Raw genomic sequence first — 22,315 nt, forward strand, 5'->3', positions numbered from 1 at the left:
GGAAGGTGGAACATCTTGCCTAAAATTGCCTAGTGGTGGTGGCGAAGTAAAAGCCAGGAATACAACACAGGTTCCCTGTGCCATACTAACAGACTTCACACTAACTTCAACACTATTTAGGATACCATAACTAGGTTAAGCCAAGGACAGAAATGACACTAAGGGCCGAACTGGTCTTTTGCATCAGGTGCAAAACAGCTTGCTTCTACTGCACCTTCAGCCCTGAAAACCTGGTTCTTCACCTACTACACCTCAGTCCTCTTAGTTCCAGTGTAATGGCGTATCACACATTAAGTTACCGACAAAGAACTACTGTGCTTTAAATCTTTAGCTCATCATTGAAACAAGTCTCTACAGCAGATGCTTCTTTGGCTTTCACCATTTCCAGTGAAACACGGTTTTGCAATACATCATGTTATTTCACATTTTGCACGCAAAAGAGTCTGAGCTGGGGAGAGATAGCACGCCAAGTGAGCTAAGAGCCAACCGGCTTGCTAACCTTGCGAAGAAGAGTTCTAAACTAGGTTTGTCAGGGCATGGAGTACAAAGTCTGATGAGAAGCAAAGGCCTAGCAGGCCCTGATGAAGCTCCCAAGGGACAGCATAATGGGGGAGGCTCTCACACTTTCCTGAGAAAGCAGCATGACTATGGCCCATCTCACGTGCCGGTACATGCGCGAACACACAGCGTGGGAAAAAACAGGAGGAATTAGAAGTCTGTGTGTAATCACAGAACAAGTTGATTGGATCACAGAGACATGGAGGACTCACAGGCAGACAAGACTATACCATGATGGATGAAAACAGACTCTTTGTGAAGGATTGTCCTTGAAGGCAAAAAGGAGGGTTTGCACCTTAGACAAAGATGCCATTTAAATGCACAGAACTTTTCCCTGGTGCAGGTTAGAGGCTAATTCAGAGCTAAAAGGTCAAAATCAGATAGCAGGCTAACAAAGGGGATATCATGGTGGGTGTCTGCTATGGACACCTGATCAAGAGGAGGAATTAGAGAGCCCAAATCTTTAGGCAGCTAAAAGAAGCATCATAATCACCAGGCAGAGGGAACTGTAACCATCCCAGCATCAGCTGGAACAACAACACAGCAAGGAACAAGCAGATGAGATTTCTGGAGAGTACTGAGGACAATCTTTTGATACATGATCAATGACCCAAATAGCGGCAATGTTCTATGGATCTGCTACTCACATGTAAGGAAGAACCCATCAGGTATGGGAAGGTGCAGAATGGTCTTGGCCACTGAGATAATTTGATGGTGGATTTATAAGATCAAAAGTGAGTGGGGAAGGTGAGCAGCAGAATTACAACACTGGACTTGAAGAGAATTGGTTTTAATTTGGTCAGGAATCTGGTTGGCAGGATTCCATGTGAGATGGCCCTGATGGGCAAAGTGGCCTAGGAGAACTGATCTTAAGGATAACTGAACATAAAGCACAAGTATGGTACATTCTGATGTGCAAGAAGTTGAGCAAGAGTGGCAAAAGACCACACGGAGGAACCAAAAACTCATGACTGAGCTCAAGAAGGAAGTCTCCTGAAGGTGGGAGTGGGCTGCCTGGGAGAAACAGTCATTGCCCAAGCATGCAGGATGCAGTTAGGAAAACTAAAGTTCAGCTGGAGTTGGAACTAGCAAGGGATATGCAGGACAACAAGAAAAAGGCTTCTGCAATAAGAAAGGCTTCTGTAAGTATGTTGATGCAAAGAAAGGCTCAGATCAAACAACATCCACTCCTTTCCCCTCATCAGTGAAGCCAGTGATCTCATCACAGAAGGCAACCAGATCGCTCAGGCATGCTTTGTCCTTGGTGAATCCAGTCACCTTCCTATCCTTCGTATGCTTGGAAATGGCTTCCAGAGGATTTTTCCAAAGAATTGAGGTTAGGCTGACCAGCCATTATTCTCTCCTGGGACCACTATTCAACAGAGCAAGGAACCTAGTGACAAAAGATTTGTAAAAGGCCAAGGCTACTTGTCCTCCTTGTCTTTATTGCTGAGGTCTGTTCTCAGGCCTCCTAGGTCCCTGTGCCTAGTGGCAAAGTATCAGAGAACAAAGTATTACTTGTGACTGAGGAAGATCAAGTTAGACCCCAGTTATGCAAACTGGACATAGACGTGTCAATGGAACCAGGTGAAGTGCACCAAAGCTCCAGACGGAGGCAGACAATGTCATTATGAGACTGTTCTCTTTGACTTTTCAAAGATTGCAGCAACTGTGGGATATTCCTGATCCCTGGAAAAAAAAAAGGCACCTAGCTACAAGAATGCAAGGAGGAGGAAATACAGGCTGGTAAGGCTAACCTCAGCACTTTGGTAATATCCTCTGGAAGCCATTTCCAAGCATGTGAAGGTAAAGAAGGTGATGGATAACAGCCAGCATGGATTTACCAAGAGCAAAGCAATACTGAGCAACCCGATTGCCTTCTGTGATGAGCTGACTGCCTTTGTTGATTAGGGAAAAGGAGTGGATGTTGCTTATTTTGACTTTAGCAAGGCTTTTGACAGTCTTCCATGGTCTTCATGTAGCCAAATTGGAGGGCTATGTTTTGAATAGGTGACCTGCAACGTGAGCCAGCCTAGACCATTAGGCTCAGAGAAATTGTAATCAGGAACTTGAAGTCCAACTGGAGTGGTTGGACCAGATACTAGTAGCATTCCTCAGGGGTCAATACTGGGGCCAATACTGTGTAATGTCTTCATTAACTGGATGATGAAATGGAACACACCCTTAGTAAGCTTGTAGGTCAAATTGTGGGGAGTGGCTGGTGAAATGGAAGACAGGGCTGCCATTCTGAGGGACCTCAGCAGGAGAAATGGGCTGGCAGAAATCTCATGAAGTTCAGCAAAGCCAAACGCAAAATCCTGCATGCAGGACAGATTAACGACTGGATAGGGAGCAGATGAAAAAGACCTGGGCAAATAGTACATGACTCAGCAATGCACCCTTGCAGCAATGAAGATGAATAAGGACATACTGTGCTTTGTTAGTAAGAGCAAAACAAGCAGGTCTAGGGAAATTATTATTTCCCTGTATTTGGCACTTATGAGATTGTATCTGGAGCACTGTGCCCAATTTTAGGCTTCCCAGCAAGATACACTGACATTGACATACTGGAGAGATTCAAGTCTTCATAATGAAGACACTGGGAAAATCCCAGCAACATGAATGGAAAAAGACTGTCCCGATTTAAAAGTCTTTCAAATTAATTATTTCTGTGATTATCAATAATTACATTGCTCGAACAAATCTGTATTTATCCCAAAGCTCCTACATGTTGTTAGTAGATTAATGTCAATATACAGGGCTATATCTGCCCACCCTCCATAAAATTTATCAGAAAGAAGGGAAGTCTCAGGAAGTTACCCCCATGTCTGCAGTGTTTCTAATGGAAGTTCTCCTCTCCTACAATTTTCCTTAAAGAGGCTGTCTGAACATTTCTCCTAGCTTCTAGCAGTGATTTTTCTAAGTAACTGTGCTATCATTGTCTGTTCTAGCTGTGCTTTCTGGAGAGAAGCCAGGACATGGCAAGTCTTAATACCACATGCTATATCAGCCCGTACTGGTTTCAACAACAATACTACTTCTTGCTTCTGAACCAGACAGAGCAAATACCCACAGCTCTTCCAGCTTAACCTACCCACACACTGCAGAACCCAAATAGAGTGAAGATAAATCTTGTCATTTCCAGAGGTTGCTAAGAGACGTGGTATGTTAGCTCGAGTTCCTATTTTTTATCCCTCTGTTACAAAGACAGCCTCCATAGTTTCCAAAGATTGTGTTGCCCACCTGTTTGGCTGTCAATCTGTCTGCCAGTGTTTCCTGTCTTGCTCCACCCCTCTCAACTTTTGAATGTTGGCCAATTTCAACTTTCCCTGACACAGAGCTAAAAGCCTCAAAAGATACAAAATTTCTAAAAGTCTTCTGAATGTTGACTGTTGGAGACAGACCCAAGTTGGCTGCAGTTCAGTAAGTAATGCAAGTATTGCAGAGTAATAATTTACCATCAGGCTACAACAGTCTTATTTTACGATCGTTTTAAGCAGAGACTTCTGCTCCGTAAGTCCTTACCCTCCCATAGAGACACCGGCTGCCATGAATGGAGCTGAGGGGTGCAGGCTGTGTACGTGATGAATAACGGCCTCTAAATCCTCCGTGTTAGCTGCACAGTAAGTCCTTGGTGTCTGTAAGGAGTCAAAGGGAACAACGCCACCCTAAGCTTTTGTATTATCCTTTAAGGACAAAGCGAACTGTTGAACAGTGGATCATTTATATAACAAGATAAATTTAGCATTTATCGTGAAACTGCGCTAAATGGCAAATATAAACCCAGAGCATTTCACGAGGAGGTGGAGGAGGGAGCTATACTTGTTATCATTACAAAATAAAACAGGTGACAAATATCTTCAGTATCTGCAACCTCCAGGTCACTAGACGAAATCTGAATGCAGAGCAACGAGCTAAACTAGATAGAATTAGATCAGAACTAGATAGGCATTGATATTTTTAAACGACCCTGAGGAAATGGAAACATCATAAAAGCTGCAATTTACAGAAAAGGAAATTATAATGACAATTTTACCATCTTCATCCACATTCAAATGCAAACGAAAATATTAGATCTCAAATTCTGACAGTTAGCATTTGAAAAGTAGCCAATATTTAGATTCTACATACAATACAAGCAAATAAATAAAAAAATTCACCAGTGCCATTTACCTGATTTACTAAAATATTCTATTAACTAAAGAAATGAAACACATATATTATCTCTACTCTATCTAGCATCAGCATCTCTTCAAATGTTGAATTAAGACTTGGAATGACTTCCACTGGCATCACTGAGATTTGGGTAACCCCTTCCCTGCTGTTGCAGGATAAGCACAGCTTTTGAGCCCCGCCTGCACAGACAACTGCTACAGGCCACAATCTGGGGTACTGTCTGGAGCAATACAAGGGAGAGAAGTCCTTTTAGGTACATAAAAGAAGTTTTTTTCTAATGGTGTTCTCTAGATTTCATCTACAGCAAAGGAGAGCTTTTAACTATAGAGCTGCTACTAATGTGTTAGTGACCTTGACTTAACTATAGGTAGTGGCTGACCTGCAAAAATCCAGTATAAACATTAAAACTAAATATAAAAATACTTAATTATGAGTTAATTGAACTTATTTGTTGCCGGAAGCAACAGTGTATTTTAAGTTGGGTTTTTTTTAAATTGCTTTCAGTTGAACAGCCTGGATATTTGTGGGCAATTTTTACAAGTTTAATTAGATGAAACTAATTACTTAAAATACATTTAACAAGAATATTGAAATGTTGAAGTCAAAGATTAAAAAAAAGGAAAGAAAAGCTAAATCTGGATAATTAAAACAGAAGACTTTTTTCATTTCCATTTATGTTGCATTTCCAGTTCTCATCCACATGAATCACTCTTCACTGTTTTACACTCTATTAATGATAAACAGCGTGAATGTGTTTTATTTTAATTAAATTGTGAAGTTTACAAGGAAAAATAAATTATTTTTGGTAACTAGGGTCTAATGCATTCTAAGTTAAAGTGTATTTGATTAAAAGTTTATAAAACTAGAGAGATATATTGCATTTTAATTTCAGTTAATTCCTGACACTTTAATGTCTATCTACTCATTTTATGAAGATATTTTAAAACAACATCTTAGCTCACATTGTCTGTGGTCAATTTAATATTTGATTATTCCATAACAAAAATTCACAGTATCTTTCTATAACAAACGATAATGGCATTTAAAAACTGATTCTTTAAATAGCTAATGTTTGTTGTAAATTTGAATCTATCTTTAAAGAGAGCAGAAAAAGAAAGACTTGCATGACTCATTTCTACTGTGGTGCTCCACTATGCTTCAAGCTCATTAACTAGGGATTTTATATTAAAATGTAGAAACCCCTTTGCAGAAAATGTGATAATTTCAGCTGGTTTGCTTCACAGTAAGATCTTATAAAGCTTAAAGATGTAAATCCGATTACAGTAAAATACACACAATGCATCCAAACAAGAGATCTTTTCTCTTAACGATTCAGAAATTCATCAATAAGGACTTTGTGTGTCACAAAACTGCTTTGTAGATCCATCTCCAAAAGTATGCAGAGAACTACTCTTAACATGGCAATATTTGCGTTGAAATGCTTTATCTGATTATGGGAAAATATTCTGAGCTTTTTAAAGTTTGAAACCAGGGGATTGAAAAATACAAAACAATACCGAGTATTATGCACATTCATTCCAGCTGCAGAACTGTCAACAAAACACATATGAAAAAACAAAGCTTATTCAGCAATATTTCACCATGCCTTGTCCCTAGCTGCAGTAAACGTTTATAGCTTCAAGACTTTGTCATTTGGGGAATTGCTAGTCATTTCTAAGCAAATATGATATGTCTGTCCCAAAGACAAAAAATGTCTTTTGCAGCTGAGCTCATGTCATAATTGCTGAGAAAAACACACATTTAACCTTTATGGATATATACATGGATATATCCATATAAATCTGGTTCATTAATTCAATAACACGTAATGTGGATCAATTTTAACGGCACAACTTCTTAACCATATCAAAATCTATTTCATACTCATATTGGCAACTGGGAAAGTAATTACAATTGCTTATATTTGGATTTGTATATTAAAACAATGGGAGGAAATTGCACTGATTGAACAGAACTTCTTGGATGCAAGCATTTTACATACTGTAGTATTTTTGGAAAGAAAAGTATAAGGATTGTTCATTTTACTGTTACAGATATTAACAATTTAAATTATTTCTTAAAATGAAATATTCACAAAAATTGTGTGTTGACCAGTTGGCCTCTTTGAGTTTTAAAATTAAAGGTGAATATTGGCACACGATTGATATATAAGATTCTCTTCTCTGCATTTTCAACATATTCTGTGAGTTTCTCTCATTTAAATCCAGCCGTACAAATAGACACGAATGATCCCATACATACTGCTTATATGTGAGATGTTTATCTTAAAAGTCATCCTTACCAAAAGATCCTCACCAGCAATTCCCCGATTGTTAAAAACCACGCATCTAAAAATTGAGAAAGTGAATTCAATTATACACATTGTTCATTCAATTAAAAAAGATAACTTAAAAACACAACAAAAATGAAAATACATAAAGAAAAACGAGCCAGTTCTATGAATAAGTTCAGCATATAAATATTTACAGTCCTACAGATCCTACAGCCTGAACTGCGTGGAAAAACCTTTAAACCAAAATGGAGTTCACTGAAGTCAGTGGGACTCTATATGAGCTCTGTGATTTGCCAGTCGAGGTCAGATTGCAGGATGAGAGCCACAGGGGTTACCTGAAGATGGTACGTGCATTTTGTTCTGCCTGCACTCTGAGCTGGACAAACACGAGCCGTAAGCTCTGCCCGCGCAGGGCTGAGCCTAAAGCAGTGCTCTGACAGAGAACACCAGGCATCTATGTATAGACATCCTCCGAAGCTACATAATTTTATTAAATAGCCAAGAGAAATGAGCCAAATCAAAATTATAATGACAGCTGCATCTATGTTTTGAGCAGGGCCCTGGGGATGGGGATTTTTTATGGTCTGGTATAGCACAACCTTCTGTTCTCTCTATGCTGGTAGGAGTCACTGAATTTTCTAGCACTATTACCTTGATTTAAGGATCTATGCTTTCTTAATAAATCTTACTTTTCTATTAATCTTCTACCGTCTCACTGTAATAATTTTGTTAAATAAAATATACGTATTTTAGATGGCTTAAAGGCATGAAAAATTACTTATTTTGGTATTTCTCAAATGTTGCTGTTTAAGAACAAAATTATAGCAGTCTGTTGAAATATGACTTAAACCTCTCCTTTTTAATGCTATACCTTCTTTTCATAGGTGATCAAATGCAGATATTTATTTCAGGAATACTTAAAAAATTAATAGTAAGAAATTGCTTATTTGAGGCTTCCCTCCTCTGATATTTTTTACTGGTAAGTTTTAAAGTGATTTTTAAAGTACTTTGAACAGTTAAAGTGCTACTTTACTTTCATAATTTAGTAAAGCAGTTATCCAAACCTCCAAACAGAAGAGAGAGCCAGACATGTAGGTAAAAGCTCATATACACATATTTGAAGAACTTATTATAGTCAGTACCAGAAGGAAATCTGCAAAGCCAAAATGTGATATTTCAAATACAGATCCTGGAACAGTGACAACTTATTTTAAAGCACAGCAGCAGCAGTATGATTACATAAAGGAATCTACTCATTGACTAATCCACTTATTTTACCCAACTCTGACCAGAAGCCTTAACAACAAAACTAAATTAAGCAGTGACAATTAACAGGTGGCAAACCTCTTCCTTAACCACCACCAGTAAGAGCAGGCTGGCTCTCCTTTCTACACTCACAAGTTTTATGCTGCTGAATCGAGCAATTTTGGCATTCAGAAGCTGACCTCCTCTGAGCCTGCTGCCAGCAACCCATCCACACCAAATCTTCCTGGAGCTGAATACAAACCCCTTCTCTAGAAAGTGTAAAGGTAACACAAATACTGATATTACGATTTAAGAAGTAGCCGCAGAGGCCTGTGCAGACTTATCTTGCTTTCACTGCAATCTCTGGGGCACGTCTGTAGATACCAAAACTGCCCTTCCGAATGTACAGCCTGTTACATAATTCTACTATTATTATTATTACTAATAATACTTTCTTACATAAACTAATGTCTTTACATCTCATTTGCCTTAAGAAGGCATCTTGCACATATACATACTTATATTTGATCTTATTAGAAGCAGCGAAATACCAGCAATGAAATACAACAGCACCTATATCCCAGCGTTTCGCTTTGATGGATCATGTGAAGAATGTAGGATTCCTTGCTCGTTCCTGTCAGGCCAGGCAATAACAGGACAGTGGGTCTTGTGCTGGCGTCCGGATAATATAAGCTGTCATTATTATCAAACCAATCCAACGAAATCTGTCCTCCATCTGCTGTTTTAATGAGCTCACTGAAAGGCACATTTCAAGACAACACTGATTAGATTGAAAAATACAGGCATGCTATTAAGAGTGCTTACAGTGTACAAATTACCAGGTATGAATTCTGCATTTTTAATTATGTTTTAATAATCAAAGTGCCACATAACTAGGTATGTTTACATGTTTACCATTCAGAAAGAGCCACGCCTCCAGCTAACATGAGTTAGCACAGTCAGTTTGCGGAGCAATTCCCCATTTACGGTGAAGGAAGAGCTGGCCTTCCATGAATTGCTGCTGATGGACTGGAAGCTTGTAACTAATGTAATTTTTTGCACTGCCTTGTATTTTATATAAGCTTGTGTACTGTAGCTTTCCTTCGGATCATCTGAGAATCTTTCGATAGCACAGTGGGCAATGTGTTAAACATCTATCACATTTTTTTCTCTTATCCCAAAGAAGGGGTGTGTATAATGGAAGGCACTTTGTTATGCTTTAAACACACAGAACATGGACACACACTACTATATCTTTCACCCTGTATCTCCACAAACTTTGCTAGAATGCACCCTTAAACCATATATCTTAAGAACGCAGCAAACGTGGTAATATTCCAAGAAGCTAAGCATGCATTAACCAATGAAAACGTTTCAGTCTTTTTTTTTTTAGAAACATAGAGCATCTTCCCTTTTCTCCGTCAATGAAGACGTTGTACGAGAGCTGGTATAGGAACTACCAAAATTTAAGCCTACCTTGCATTTGATTTTTCATTTGAAAGTCTTGATAGCACCTACTGCAGATTTTAAAGCTCATCAGCCTTGTTGGACTCATTAGCTCGGCTTTGCCCTTTTTCAGTAATGGGAAGTAGATGCAATGCTGGTGTGTACTGCCAACACAATCTCAAATGGTGCAAAATAAGCATTGCCCCATGGAACTATGTTTCTTCCCTCACAAACCTTGAAATAGAGAGTATACAAGAAAGGCTAGAAAAAGTGGACATGGCCATACCACTGAAATGTTTCCTAGTTACTAAAACTAAGGGAAGCTGCTAAATGCTAAAATCTATTCTACCATGCAAACAGAGCTGAAACAACTTGTGCTGCATCCAGGTTCCGGCGCATAAAAGTACTTCTCCTTAGGTCTTGTGCCAAATGCCTCATTTGCCAGACTAAGTCTCATTTCTGTGTGAGAGAGATCAGCTGAGGACAAACAATAAATATGAGTTTTTTTCCTTCTTAGAATTCAGGCATCAAAGAACACAACATAAACCACACAGGTAAAAGTTACTTTGAAAATGCCAGAAGTTTTATATATTTGAAACAAGGCTGAATGTGGCCATGTTATGATTATGGTAAAACTTGTTGTTTCAACAGACAGATACAGTGATTCCATGACCTTTGCAAAATGAGGGCATTCAAACACCAGAATATTTGATATACCAGATGGGTGTGCTGCCATCCAGAGGGACCTCAACAGGCTGGAGAAATGGGCTGATAGGAACTTTGTGAAGTTCAACGAGGAGAAGTACAAAGTCCTGCACCTGGGGAGGCCAAGCCCCATGCACCAGGACAGGCTGGGGGCTGACCAGCTTGAAAGCAGCTTGGCAGAAAAGGATGTGGGGGTCCTGGTGGACACCAAGTTGAACATAAGCCAGCAATGCACCCTTGCAGGGAAGAAGACCAACAGCCTCCTGGACTGCATCAGGAGGAGCATTGACAGCAGGTTGAGGGACGGGATCCTTCTCTACTCAGCACTGATGAGGCCACACCTGGAGTGCTGTGTCCAGCTCTGAGCTCCCAGTACAAGGGAGACATTGGACATACTGGAGAGAATCCAGCAAAGGGTCATGAAGATAATGAAGGGACTAGACTCCTATGAGGAAAGGCTGAGAGAGCTGTGACTGCTCAGCTTGAGAACAAAAGGCTCAGGGGATCTTATCAATGTACATAAATACCTGAAGGGAGGGTGCAAAGAAGATGGAGCTAGGCTCTTGTCAGTGGTGCCCAGTGACAGGACCAGAGGCAATGGGCACAACCTGAAACACAGGAGGTTCCCTCTGAACATCAGGAAACACTTTTTCACTGTGAAGGTCACCGAGCACTGACACAGGCTGTCCAGGGAGGTTGTGGAGTCACCATCCTTAGGGGTATTCAAAAGCCGTCTGGACACAGTCTGGGGCAACTGGCTCTAGGTGGCCCTACTTGAACAGGGAGGCTGGACAAGGTGACCTCCTTTCTGACCTCAACCATTGTGTGATCCTGTGAACATATAACCACATTAGTTCCTATATTGTCACCAGTATTTCAATGCTCCAAAAGTCTCAGAGATAAAATAGGGCCATTTGGGAACCTTGGCCTTTTAAACCTACTGTATATTGAATTGAGGATAGAGATGGTTCCAAGCCTAGGATGGAGTTGTAAAGGTAAAGCATAAAGCAAAAAAATGGGCACACGCTTGAGCAATGACAGTAGCTGTGACACAGTCAGAGTAAGGTGACCTCTGGCTACCGAATCAATCACTTTCCAGAAGAAAAGCACTTACTTCCTGTACTGTACTTGGGGTCTAGCGGTGATAAAGGGACGCAGGAGTGTCTGCACCCGGCCTTCCCAGCACCAAATCGTGGGATAGTAAGTTTCTGTCACAACAGGGCAATATTCCTCGAGAAAGCGGCAGAAACGGTCGTTGCTGGCCACCAGCTGGGGTTTCTAGGGAGAGAGACTAGAGTCAGGCAATGGGCATTCATATAAAACAAACTAACAAATAAATACATAAAGAAATTAAAATTTTTTAAAATCCTTTCCCAGTAAACTGATTTCTTTCATATAATCATATAATAATATAATCATATAATCATGGTAGAGAGATAAGTAAAACAAAATGAAATGCCAAAATGTCCACTGAAAAGTGAAACCCACTAAACATTATGGATTCCTTACCTATTTCTAATAATATTCTGTTCTAGCTCTACTTTTAGCAGCATTGTACCTTCCACTGAAGAATCAAACTCACACTCTCTCCCAGTAGGGGAGAAAGATTTTACTGAATCAATTTTCTTGCACCGCGCAGAAATGATGCCTAATCCATGTACTTTGTGCACCTGCAGTACCTATTTTAACCTGGTAGGACACTCCTCCTCCCATCTCATACTACGGTACACAACTGCATTGGTTACTCATCTCTAATAATGCTCTGCGTACACAGATTTTTCTTACAGCTTCCATTTGTATACCAATTAACGTGGAAATCCCTGCATACCAAACATCTCACGTTTTAGCAACCGCGTTTCTTAAACTTCTCTTTTACACTGACTCTCCAACCCTCAAGCGTTAATAGGAGAATAATAGATGCTTTGAAGAAAACTGTTACACATACACAGTGGCAGCAGTACAGCCTCCTGACCCTTCGTTTTTCTCCTCTGACCAAAATCAAGTACCCTCTTCTGGCTGAAGAGGAAGGCTATGTTCTCAGCGGCTCTGGGAAGGTCTGTGGCAACACGCATGTCCCCAACAGCCCTAGATCTTTTGATATGCGTCTTTTCAGTTGATTAAGCATTCAACGAGGCGCTCTCACCACGGGGCCACTTTAGATCAGAGCAGGCTCACTGTACCCAAGTCATTTGCGAACGCCTAATTTATCTGTGAAACCACGGCTGACCTGAAGATGTACAAGAGCGTCCTAGCCCCCAAAACCACTGCGATAGGCGGCTCTGCAGGCATTTACGATGGTACCGAAGGCAGACACAAGGGCAGCAAACTATTTTATCACCTGAGGTAAACCAAAGAGGTCGGGTATTTGTTGCGGGGGAGAGGGGGTGCTCCTGACCTCCCTTGCCAAACCATCGGCCCCCAGCCAAGCTCTCCCCCCGCTACCACGGCATTTTGGGGACGGAGCCCGAAGACGGAGCTCCTTCCCCGCCCAGGCCGGGCAGGACCCCGGGGGCGACGGAGCAAACGCCTCGGGGGTTCACCGACGGTCCCGGCGAGGCGCGGGGCGGGGTGCGTGTGTGCGCTGCGCGGTCCGGCCCGGCGGCGGAGACGGGCCTGTGCTGGGGGTGGGGGGCGAGAAGGGTTTCGGCTAGGCGGGACCCCGGGGAGGCTCCTCCAGAGGAAGGACGGGGAGGGGGTGTGAGGACGGGGAGGGGGTGTGAGGACAAGGCGGACGCAGCGCCCTGCTTCCCCCCCCCGCCCCGCGGCCATTTCAGCTGCCTCCCCTAAGGGGGGGTTGGTGGAGGTGACCTTTGCGGGACGGTCCCCGCCGGGACGATGTCCCGTGTCCCCCCCTCCTCCCCCATGGCGGGACACCTGCGGATCCCTCCCGCCCCGCCGCCCTCCCGCTCACCTTGGCGATGCTGCTGAGATAGTAGCAGGCGTAGGCGACGCCGAAGCCCAGCACCAGCGACAAGCCCACGCCGGAGCCGAAGAGCCCCACGCGGACCTGGCTCTCCAGGTAGAGGGAGAGCTCCCTGGTCAGCACCTGCCAGTCCATGGCACACACCGGGCAGGGCACAGCACCCCGGCTGCCGCGGCCGAGCCCACCCCGCCGCGGAGGGGGGAGGAGGAGGAGGTGGAGCCGCGGACCGGTCCGCGCTACAGCGCCGCCGGCGGCATGCCCGCACCGCCCCGCACCGCTCCCGCCTCGGCCGCCGAGGCCTGCGGGGCCGGCTCGGAGCGGGAAGGCGGGCTGCGGGCGGGCCGACCTCCTCCTGCAAGCGGGCCGCCGGGCCGGGCCGGGCCGCGGCGGCTACAGCCTCGCCCGCAGAGGAGGAAATCGCGGCCCCGGGCGGCAGCCCGGCCGGCCGCCGGCATGGCCCGCCTCACGGCAGGTGCCTTCCCGGGGCGCCTTCGGTGTCACCTCACCCCTGCGCTTTCCCTCAGGCAGGGCGTTGTGGGGTCAGGGGGGAGAGGGACCCGTCTAAAACCGTGAGGAGCCGCTGAGGCGGGTGTGCGTAAACGCAGTCGCTCCCAGACAGGCAGCGTGTCCCCTTCCCAAGAGCTGTTGGACGCGTTGGAGCGAGTCCGGACGAGGGCCACGATCAGAGGGGCTGGAGCGCCTCACCTATGAGGACAGGCTGAGGGAGCTGGGGTTGTTCAGCCTGGAGAAGAGAAGGCTCCGGGGAGACCTTGTAGCCCCTTCCAGTACCTGAAAGGGACCTACAGGAAAGATGGGGAGGGACTCTTTATCAGGGAGAGTAGCAATAGGACGAGGGGTAATGGTTTTAAACTGAGAGGAGTGATCTAGATTAGATATTAGGAAGAAATTTTTTACTATGAGGGTGCTGAGACACTGGAAGAGGTTGCCCAGAGAAGTTGTGGATGTCCCATCCCTGGAAGTGTTCAAGGCCAGGCTGGATGGGGCTTTGAGCAACTTGGTCTAGTGGGAGGTGTCCCTGCAGGGGATATCTTTAAGGTCCCTCCCAGCCCAAACAATTCTATGATTCCCAAGCACTATTATTTGTACAGGACACAAGTCCTGTATCATACAGGAGGAAGAGGGAACACTGGGACTTCCAGATGCAGTGTTGGTTAATCAGCAATATCTGTCTAAATATCTTAAGTGAGCCTGAAATGTGCAACTGCTTTTCCGCTTCTCACTGCTGCTAAAAGGCACTAGTGAGGATCAGAGAGGAGTAGATGTATTCCCTAACTCCCCGGAGAGATTCTGCCTGCTCTCTTTTCAGCTGTATGGATTGTTATTGCATGGAGGCCCTCACGTGTTTGCTAACTCAGATGCTTCCCCCTTCAGCTTCAGAAAAAGACACACAGTGTCTGTGTCTGTTCCTTGGCAAAGCCTAGGAGTGCAGCTGATAACACAAGGATCCTGGAGCTGAGCATCTGCTATTTGAGATGCACCACAGGACACACAAGTACTTTCCTTCTCCCTATTTTATGCCTCAGCTCCGTGACATGGTGAGAGAAGACAGACTTTACTTGGTGAGACTTCTTACATTATTGGTGTTTTCTTGCTATATCTAAATTCTAAAATGTAATTGAATTGGGAACCATAACTAAAAAAAAAAATAAAAAAAAAAAAGTAAGAGCAGAAAATGAGATGTGGCCTATTTCAGTTGCTTCTCCTTACTCAGACAGATCTTACCAGGGAGACTCTGACATAAAGCATAATACTGAAAGGGACTTTAGCTTTCCTTGCTGTGGAGAAAAGTGCTACCATGTCCATACTGTGTGATCAAACACTCTCCTTTGGTGCAGCAACAGTGGATTCCAGTCCTGCTTTAACAACTATCATGAAAACCCATTGTAAATTCTAAAGACTTTGCAATAAAACGGTTGTTTCTGATTGCATTGTTAATTTGGGATTTGGAAACGTCAAGCATGTTTTACCATTCAGTCTGACAAGCAGAAATCTTCTACTTACCACCTTCTTTTCTTCTCAAGTAAAAGCAGTTTGTACAATTTTAAGAACTTTTCATTACAGAATCAGAATGATAAAAGTATGTGAAGTAATTAATTGATATTGTATTAAGAAAGGTAAACTAGTAAGAGTGTACTGCAAAGTTGTGAAGAAATTTGAAAATACCCATTCTTCCTATCCAGTCAGCTGTCCAAAGTTTCCAGAGACACTGGGGCAGAGCTACTGCAGCCGTTGAAGAGAGTGTGGGAATTGGTAAGCAGAGGCTAGGAATGATCTGGGGTTTGTTTCTTTTCCCCGCAGCTGTTACAGAAAAAGGAAACGGAATCGGTGGAAAAACTATTGTCATCAACACTGCGCTTCCTCTGCTTCTGCTTGTGGACAACAGCCATACCCAGGTCTTGGTGCTGACTTGCTGGGAATGTACGTTGTACAGCCCAGATAAAAGGATTTATCATGAAGGAACACTCCAGTGGGAGCAGCTGGAGTAGATAGCTTAGTTCTGAGAACATGTGGGCTTCATCAACAACGTGAACTTAGGAACCTTCGGAGACACTAATTTGGCTGAACTGAGGACTAGACTTTAGGATGCAGAGGAAACTGCTGCTTCTGAAGAAGGAAGCAGGTTGTTGCTTGCAGCAACAAGCCGCCTCCTGCCTTCAAGTCCTATGCCCATTAAGGTGAAGAGCCCTCGAACCACCCAAAAACTAAAGGAAAGAAAAATCCCAAATGGCTGAGAAAGAAGAGGACACAGCATGTGTCCATGGGGCTAGAAGGCTTATAAATGCATATACATACGTTTGACCAAAAAGCAGAAGGCATGGCCATTGATGGTTAGAGAAACCCTTCTGAGGCACACAAAACCAGCAGTTTAATGACTCAATCAACTATCTAGAGAGACTGAATGCATGAAACAAGATCCGGACACAAAGGTTGATGAGGTTGGTCTGGTCTTTGACCGCTACCCTGTGTTGATTACTCACGGGAGTATTACTCACGGGAGTCAGGGACATATGACATGTCATAGGCAAACTGAAACAAATTACACATACAGAGAAGGGCTGAGGGGGTTTTGTTACTGTGTAAGCGTGTTGCTACACTGTCAATAGCAAAAATAACTTCCTTCTGTTTTAAGCAATCCCCATCAGATCTCCAGTTCCAGTGCTGTTTGTTTGGGGTTTTTTTTAAACTCTTTAAAAGGTTATCCTTTGGCCTACAACACATTTTGCAGAGCTAAAAAAAGAAAAAGCTGTATTCTGCTCATATTACAGCCACTTCCAAGTGATTCAGTGATTGCAAATTGTGTGTGTGGGAAGAAAACAAGGTGGTCACTATGGTGTTTTGAACTCTTACCGCATTTTTTTTTTTCAGAGGAAGACAGTCCAGCATTCCCAGAGAGACTTGCTATTTGCACTATGCTCTCTGCTGTCTAAGTGCTTCGTAAAACAATTGCACCAACCCAGCTCTAATGGATTATAGATTAGGCAGAAACGAAAGGGCACAGGATTGTTCTCCCGTATTGTCTCCCAATTTATTTTGCTTAAGTGAGAGATAATAATTTACAGAAGCAATCAGTTAGTCACGTCTTGATTTACATTTTTAACGAGGAGGCTACACTAGTGCTATTTTGCCTGTTTTGTTTTGTTTTGTTTTTGTTAGGGGAGGTTGTTCTGTGATTATTTGGGGTCTGGGGGGGGGAGTGACCTTCCAGTGGACAATTGCAAGCTGCAACTTCGATAGGGGCAGAGTAACTTTTAACCTCAGAGTTTTAAATTTGAGATTCTGTTTGTTTATATTCTTTTAGAATTTGTTTAACTTTAGCATTCATTTAAAAAAATGGGAAAAATATCTTTGTGTCAGCCCGACCTATCTTGGGAATATATAAAAATCTCCAAGTCCACATATAAAATGTCTGAAAAGTTTTCCACTCACTGTTCTTGATATTTATTATCAGCAGGGGAATGGGAGAAAAAAAAAGTGCATTTGAAAAACTCAAGTCAGCGTTTCTCAAGACTTCCTCATGCATATTATAGACTTTTTTTTCCCTAAAGTGTGAATGAAGTAAGGAATTAATGAAGTCAATGTAAATGTTCTGTGTTGGAGGCTCTTCAAATTTCAGAGGAGAAAGCCAGGCTGTGTTATGTTTGTACTCTTGGTGCTCATGAAAAAATCAATGATTGTGGCATCGGGAATAGCTGCTTCTGTTTGTCCCTTTCTTGAGCTTTGCTACTCTTACTATTATCTCCATATTCCCATGCATTCATATCTTTTTCTTCCATGCTTCTTCTCTTCCCTCCCTCATGAAGTATTTCTCATCCCTTTTCAGTGGTCAAGTTGGAAGGGACATAGGATTCACAAGGAATGTTTTGTATCATTTGATTTAACTTTCTTTAACTCTGTTTCCTTCCATTAAAATGTGTGTAGACATGGCTCTTCAGGGCATGCTCTAGTGCCCAAGATTATTGGTTTGTGGTGGGGTGTTGTGTGTGGGGTTGTGGGTGTGGAGTTTAGTTGGTGGGTGCTTTTTTTTTGTGTGTGTTTTTTTTTTTTTTTTATGTGGTTGGACTCGATGATCTCAAAGGTCCCTTACAACCACTAAGATTCTGTGATTCTGTGGTTCTGTGAGTGTTTCAGTTCAGCAGGTGTAGCAGGTAACCTGACCACAAATGCAACGACGTAATCTAGTATTGTTTCACTCTCTGTTTAGGTGGTTGAAGATACCTTCAACAGCTGCTGCAATGTGAAAACTGCCCAATATTTGTCTCCCTTGGAACAACTCTTGCAGGATTTAGTCTACATGAAACCAATTCCCTGCAAACTGCTAAATACATAATCGTGGTTAGTAGAGGATCAGACCCGTTTGACTGATCATCATGTTAAATAATGGTGATGAAACTTTGTTTTGTGTCATTTAAGATGTTCACAGAAGAGTTGAAATAAAGTTTAGAATTCTGTGATATATAGTTGAGTATAATTCTCAGACATGTGAATTAACTTAAAATTGATCATTTTGTTCAGAAACCAAAGCTGACAATCCATGGCATGCTTAAAACAGAGAATATGAGAGAGTAGAGTATAAAATAAATTGAAAGCAAGAAAATACATTGAGGACGCTTCTCTTAAATTATTTTTTTTCATTAAAAAAGTTATCAGAAGCTGCTACAGAACTTGAAGAATTTTCATAAGAGTACAGTAGAGATGGATGTTTAATCTAGGTTTAACTTCCTCCTGGCTGCCAGGAATCTTTATTGTAGCTTAACATGAAACATTTTCATTTTTATTTCCTTTATAAGTATTTCAAAGTGAATAAAGATTTGCATGTTGTCTTTCAAACACAAACCCAAAGCATTTTAGAATGCTTTAGCCCACCACGCAACAACTTCCATATACATTTGGTAAATTCCTGTTCTACTTACATCAACAGCATGGCTCCAGCTGAATTCAGTGGAGTAACAAATATGTCCAATCAACCTTTTTCATTTACACAATTTCTTAGATTTTCTTTAGCATGTTAATAATGAAAAATATTTATAAGCACTAGACATAATCTTAAATGAGATGTATATTAAAAATGTTTACTTTATGCAAAGCATGTAGCCTAGTTTAGCAACAGATTCATTTTGTTATTTTTGAAAATTTCTAGCTGTGTTTTTAATAAATACAGATTTCAAACAGTCTATGAGAGTGTACTAGAAATCTTACTTCTTAGAATTCAGGATTACATAATTTTGTGACTGGGACTGTTTTCTTACGACAAAACAGACAATGTTTAGATTCTGCTTGAGTTATTCAGTGTTTGTTACTACTTTAGCAGACTATTAAAATTAAACATAGGTATTAATCAGTGATTAAGTCATCTTTCAGGCATTACTTAGTGCATATTGAGCACCTTTGTAATAGAAGAAATACCTGTACTTGACTGTAAGCACATGATGAGTCCCATTGATCGTAACAAAAATTATCATGCACATAAATTAGGAACATTCTTAAAATATCTAGATGACCCATGCGGACAGTTTATTCTCCTATGAGTCTAAAAATATGACTTAGCTGGTTCTGCCTTCATCTGAGAATTTCAAGTAAGTAGTTCCTTTACAATCTTTACAATCAGGAAATTCAATACCATGAAGAAATTAATCCCTCCTCCCAATGCACTATCTAATTTAAAAATCTTCTATGAATCAAACATCAATATGTGGCTAAACATTTGGAAACATCAGGTACTTATACACTCTTTAACCCTCTGAGGTATGCTGAAGTAGGAGAATTTGTATAGATGTGCAAACAGGAGTATTGGTATCGTACATGGTATTGTAGTGTGTATGCCCTAGATTGCTACAGAATTTTTACTTATTTTATTTTGTCTTTGAATATTTAAAACCTCAAGCTTCACTTCACAGGTACATTGTTTTCTCTCCACTCAAAACAGTTCAGCCTAGTAAAGCTTAAAACCTTAAGTTTTAAAGGGAGAAGTTAAAAGGGCAAAGATTCCAGGATGCTCCTGCTAGGAAAAGATAATCTTCTTTATCCCAAAATGCTTTTTTCAACATGTTGAGGTTTTTAGCCAGATACAGAAAAAATTCCTTCTTTTTAGCAGATCTCCATGGGATTAGTTTTGTTTCACAGCAGGAAAATTAAGTGATGTATTTACAATCTGTTCTTTGCTCAGCAGTTTTTCCTTCCTAGAAAAGAAGTAGCAGATAGAACTCCTTTCCTTAGGGAAAGAAACAGCAGCGTGGACACTGTGCGTTAATATAGGTGTTCTAATTCACAGTTTCATGGAGGATGCCAGTAGCATAGTAAAAATCAAACCCACCAAAGCAATTTGCTGTGTTGTATGACAACGTGCTCACTATCTGACATTAAAAAACATTTTAATCTGCAGAAGCTAGGAAAAAAAAATCAATGCCAATTATTCATGACATTTCTGAAAATTGAGAAAGAAACTGCATTGTGTTATGGATAATCAATCTGGTAAATAAAGCAGTGGAAATATAGTGCAACAGTTAACAGCATAGGTGTATTTTAGCATTAATGAGAGATGGGAGATGGCCACGTGATGGCAGCAAAGTCTGAGGAATTCGGGTTTTTTTCCTACGTTAAACTACGGATAAAGGGATATGACCTAAGGTTCCTAACTGGTTCTTCAGGTTCTAGAAAATATACATTACATATATTTTCACTTAAAAATACATAGCATGTTCATCAGACCAGAACTTTCTGTGGAGAGTGATTCCATGCTTTAATTAAAAAAAAAAAAAAATTACATTTGGGACATTTTTTCCCAGTAAAAGAATAGTTTTCATCTCATTTGCCAATATTTCCATCTTTCTTCCTCAGTTAGTTGAGTTAGTTCCACCCAGAGGAGTAGGCATATTTCGATAAAACTAAGGCGGTTGCTTACTTTTTCCTAGTTCCTTTTCCTAATACTTTTGTCCACAGGAAAAACCCTCCATTATAACAACCCCTTTTGGGGAAAACCAGAAAATTAAAATCTAGAATGCCTTCAATTTTTAAGAGGAGGACTGAGAAAACTGCTTGTTCTAATGCAGAGACTTGGACTGAGGAGGCAGAATTTTTGGATTCAGATTGGTATGAATTAATAAGCTCTATGTTTGTAATTTAAAAAGAAAACTACAATCTGCTCATTATATGTAAACTAGATGCTCTTTTTTTCAACTCCTAGGAAGCTATTTTTATATATCCTTCATAGGACAAGTTCTGAGAACTCAGGATTTGTGCAAGATAGTAAACAAAACCTCAAAACTCCACGAGTTAATAATTTTCTTCCCAAGAAGTTGGGATTTTTTTTCTTCTAAGCCATATAAAAGCAGGCTTTTCACATGGGGTTCTCTCCTGCAATAGGCACAGTCCCTTTTCTGCACTGCGTCTTCCAGATCCTACATTGCAAGGTCAGCTTTGATCAAACAAGACAGTCCAGAAAAACTTCTATCAAAGTCTCTCTTCAATCCATGCAAATGCTTATACACATTATATTACATTTTGCAGAACTGAAAGGCAACCAGGTAGAGTTTAGGCAAGTGGCTCTCTGGAATGGCTTCGATGAACAGGGGCATAGGCTGGATGACCTCCAAAGGTCCTGTGAGGGTTGTCTTGAAGGTTGTCCTACCCTCTAGGAGGGTAGCAGCTGCTCTTACAAAATGCCAGTATGCTCTCCAACAATAACAAGGAGTTTAAAGGGATGTCATTAGGTTATGCACAGCGCTGAATTCTGCATAAACCAGAGGTCTTTTCTCATGGCCCCTTGCTGTATTGCTCTAATATGGCAGGAAGTAGCGAGGAAGACCATAATCGCCAGCTGGAGGATGCTGAATCGTATGTAGTTTTGGGTAGCCAGAAGGGAACCTGTTCTGTAGTTCTTTTTGTGCATCCAGATTCCTGCGCTGACTGCATATTAATGAGCCTTTGCAATTACAGGCAAGCGTGCCTAAAGCACTGTGGATTCCCTTCCTCCAGACGGTGATTTCACTGCTCTGCCATGACTACTCAGGTATTCCAAGCCAGCACTGCCTCACAAGGCAGGCAGCAGTGGCTAATTACAGCAGCGCTGTTCAGGTAAATAAGGCCTTTGGCCGATGAGCTTTGGTTGCTTCTGCTGCAGCAGTTTTAGGGGTTACTGCTCTGCCAGTCTGCCCTGGCGGTCTCCTTCCATAACAGGGGTGACAGAAAAGAACATAGGTCTCATGCCTCTCAGCTGGTGTGAAGTTTGAGGAGGCCTATGAGTGAGTATGACTTCTAGATTGTAGACCCAAAAAGCAAAGAAGTAAACCTTCTACTAACTCCAGTAGCGATGCTTTAGATGGCATTTTTCTCCACAGTTTGAAGCCTGATAGATTAAATTACCTGGAGCATGAGCACACATTGGCTCTAAGGCTGTAAAATAGCCATTCCGTGCAATCAGGGGCAAATGCAAGTTTAGATTTCATGAACTC

General features: G+C 41.7%; 1 protein-coding gene and 1 long non-coding RNA gene across 6 annotated transcripts in view; one reads left to right on the forward strand and one right to left on the reverse strand.

Moving 5' to 3' along the window:
* The window catches only part of ABHD3 (abhydrolase domain containing 3, phospholipase), a 26,128-nt gene extending 12,409 nt beyond the window's left edge, over positions 1–13,719 (reverse strand). For 3 of the 5 annotated variants that reach the window (XM_063326689.1, XM_063326686.1, XM_063326688.1), the window contains exons 1-5: positions 13,335–13,560; positions 11,538–11,701; positions 8,846–9,028; positions 7,037–7,082; positions 4,084–4,196 (exon numbers count right to left, since the gene is read on the reverse strand). In XM_063326689.1, coding sequence (XP_063182759.1) covers positions 4,084–4,196; positions 7,037–7,082; positions 8,846–9,028; positions 11,538–11,701; positions 13,335–13,481 — 653 coding nt within the window. In that variant the 5' untranslated portion in view covers positions 13,482–13,560. Of the gene's footprint in view, positions 1–4,083; positions 4,197–7,036; positions 7,083–8,845; positions 9,029–11,537; positions 11,702–13,334 lie in introns of all 5 variants that reach the window. The other 2 variants (XM_063326690.1, XM_063326687.1) reach the window with 2 other exon arrangements.
* LOC134511920 (uncharacterized) lies at positions 12,549–18,915 on the forward strand. Its single transcript, XR_010070007.1, has 4 exons — positions 12,549–12,766; positions 14,739–14,926; positions 15,666–16,303; positions 18,070–18,915. It is a non-coding gene; the product is annotated as an uncharacterized LOC134511920 (long non-coding RNA).
* Positions 18,916–22,315: the final 3,400 nt, after the last annotated feature.

Source organism: Chroicocephalus ridibundus, chromosome 2 (assembly GCF_963924245.1).
Source record: "Chroicocephalus ridibundus chromosome 2, bChrRid1.1, whole genome shotgun sequence".
Lineage (NCBI taxonomy): Eukaryota > Metazoa > Chordata > Aves > Charadriiformes > Laridae > Chroicocephalus > Chroicocephalus ridibundus.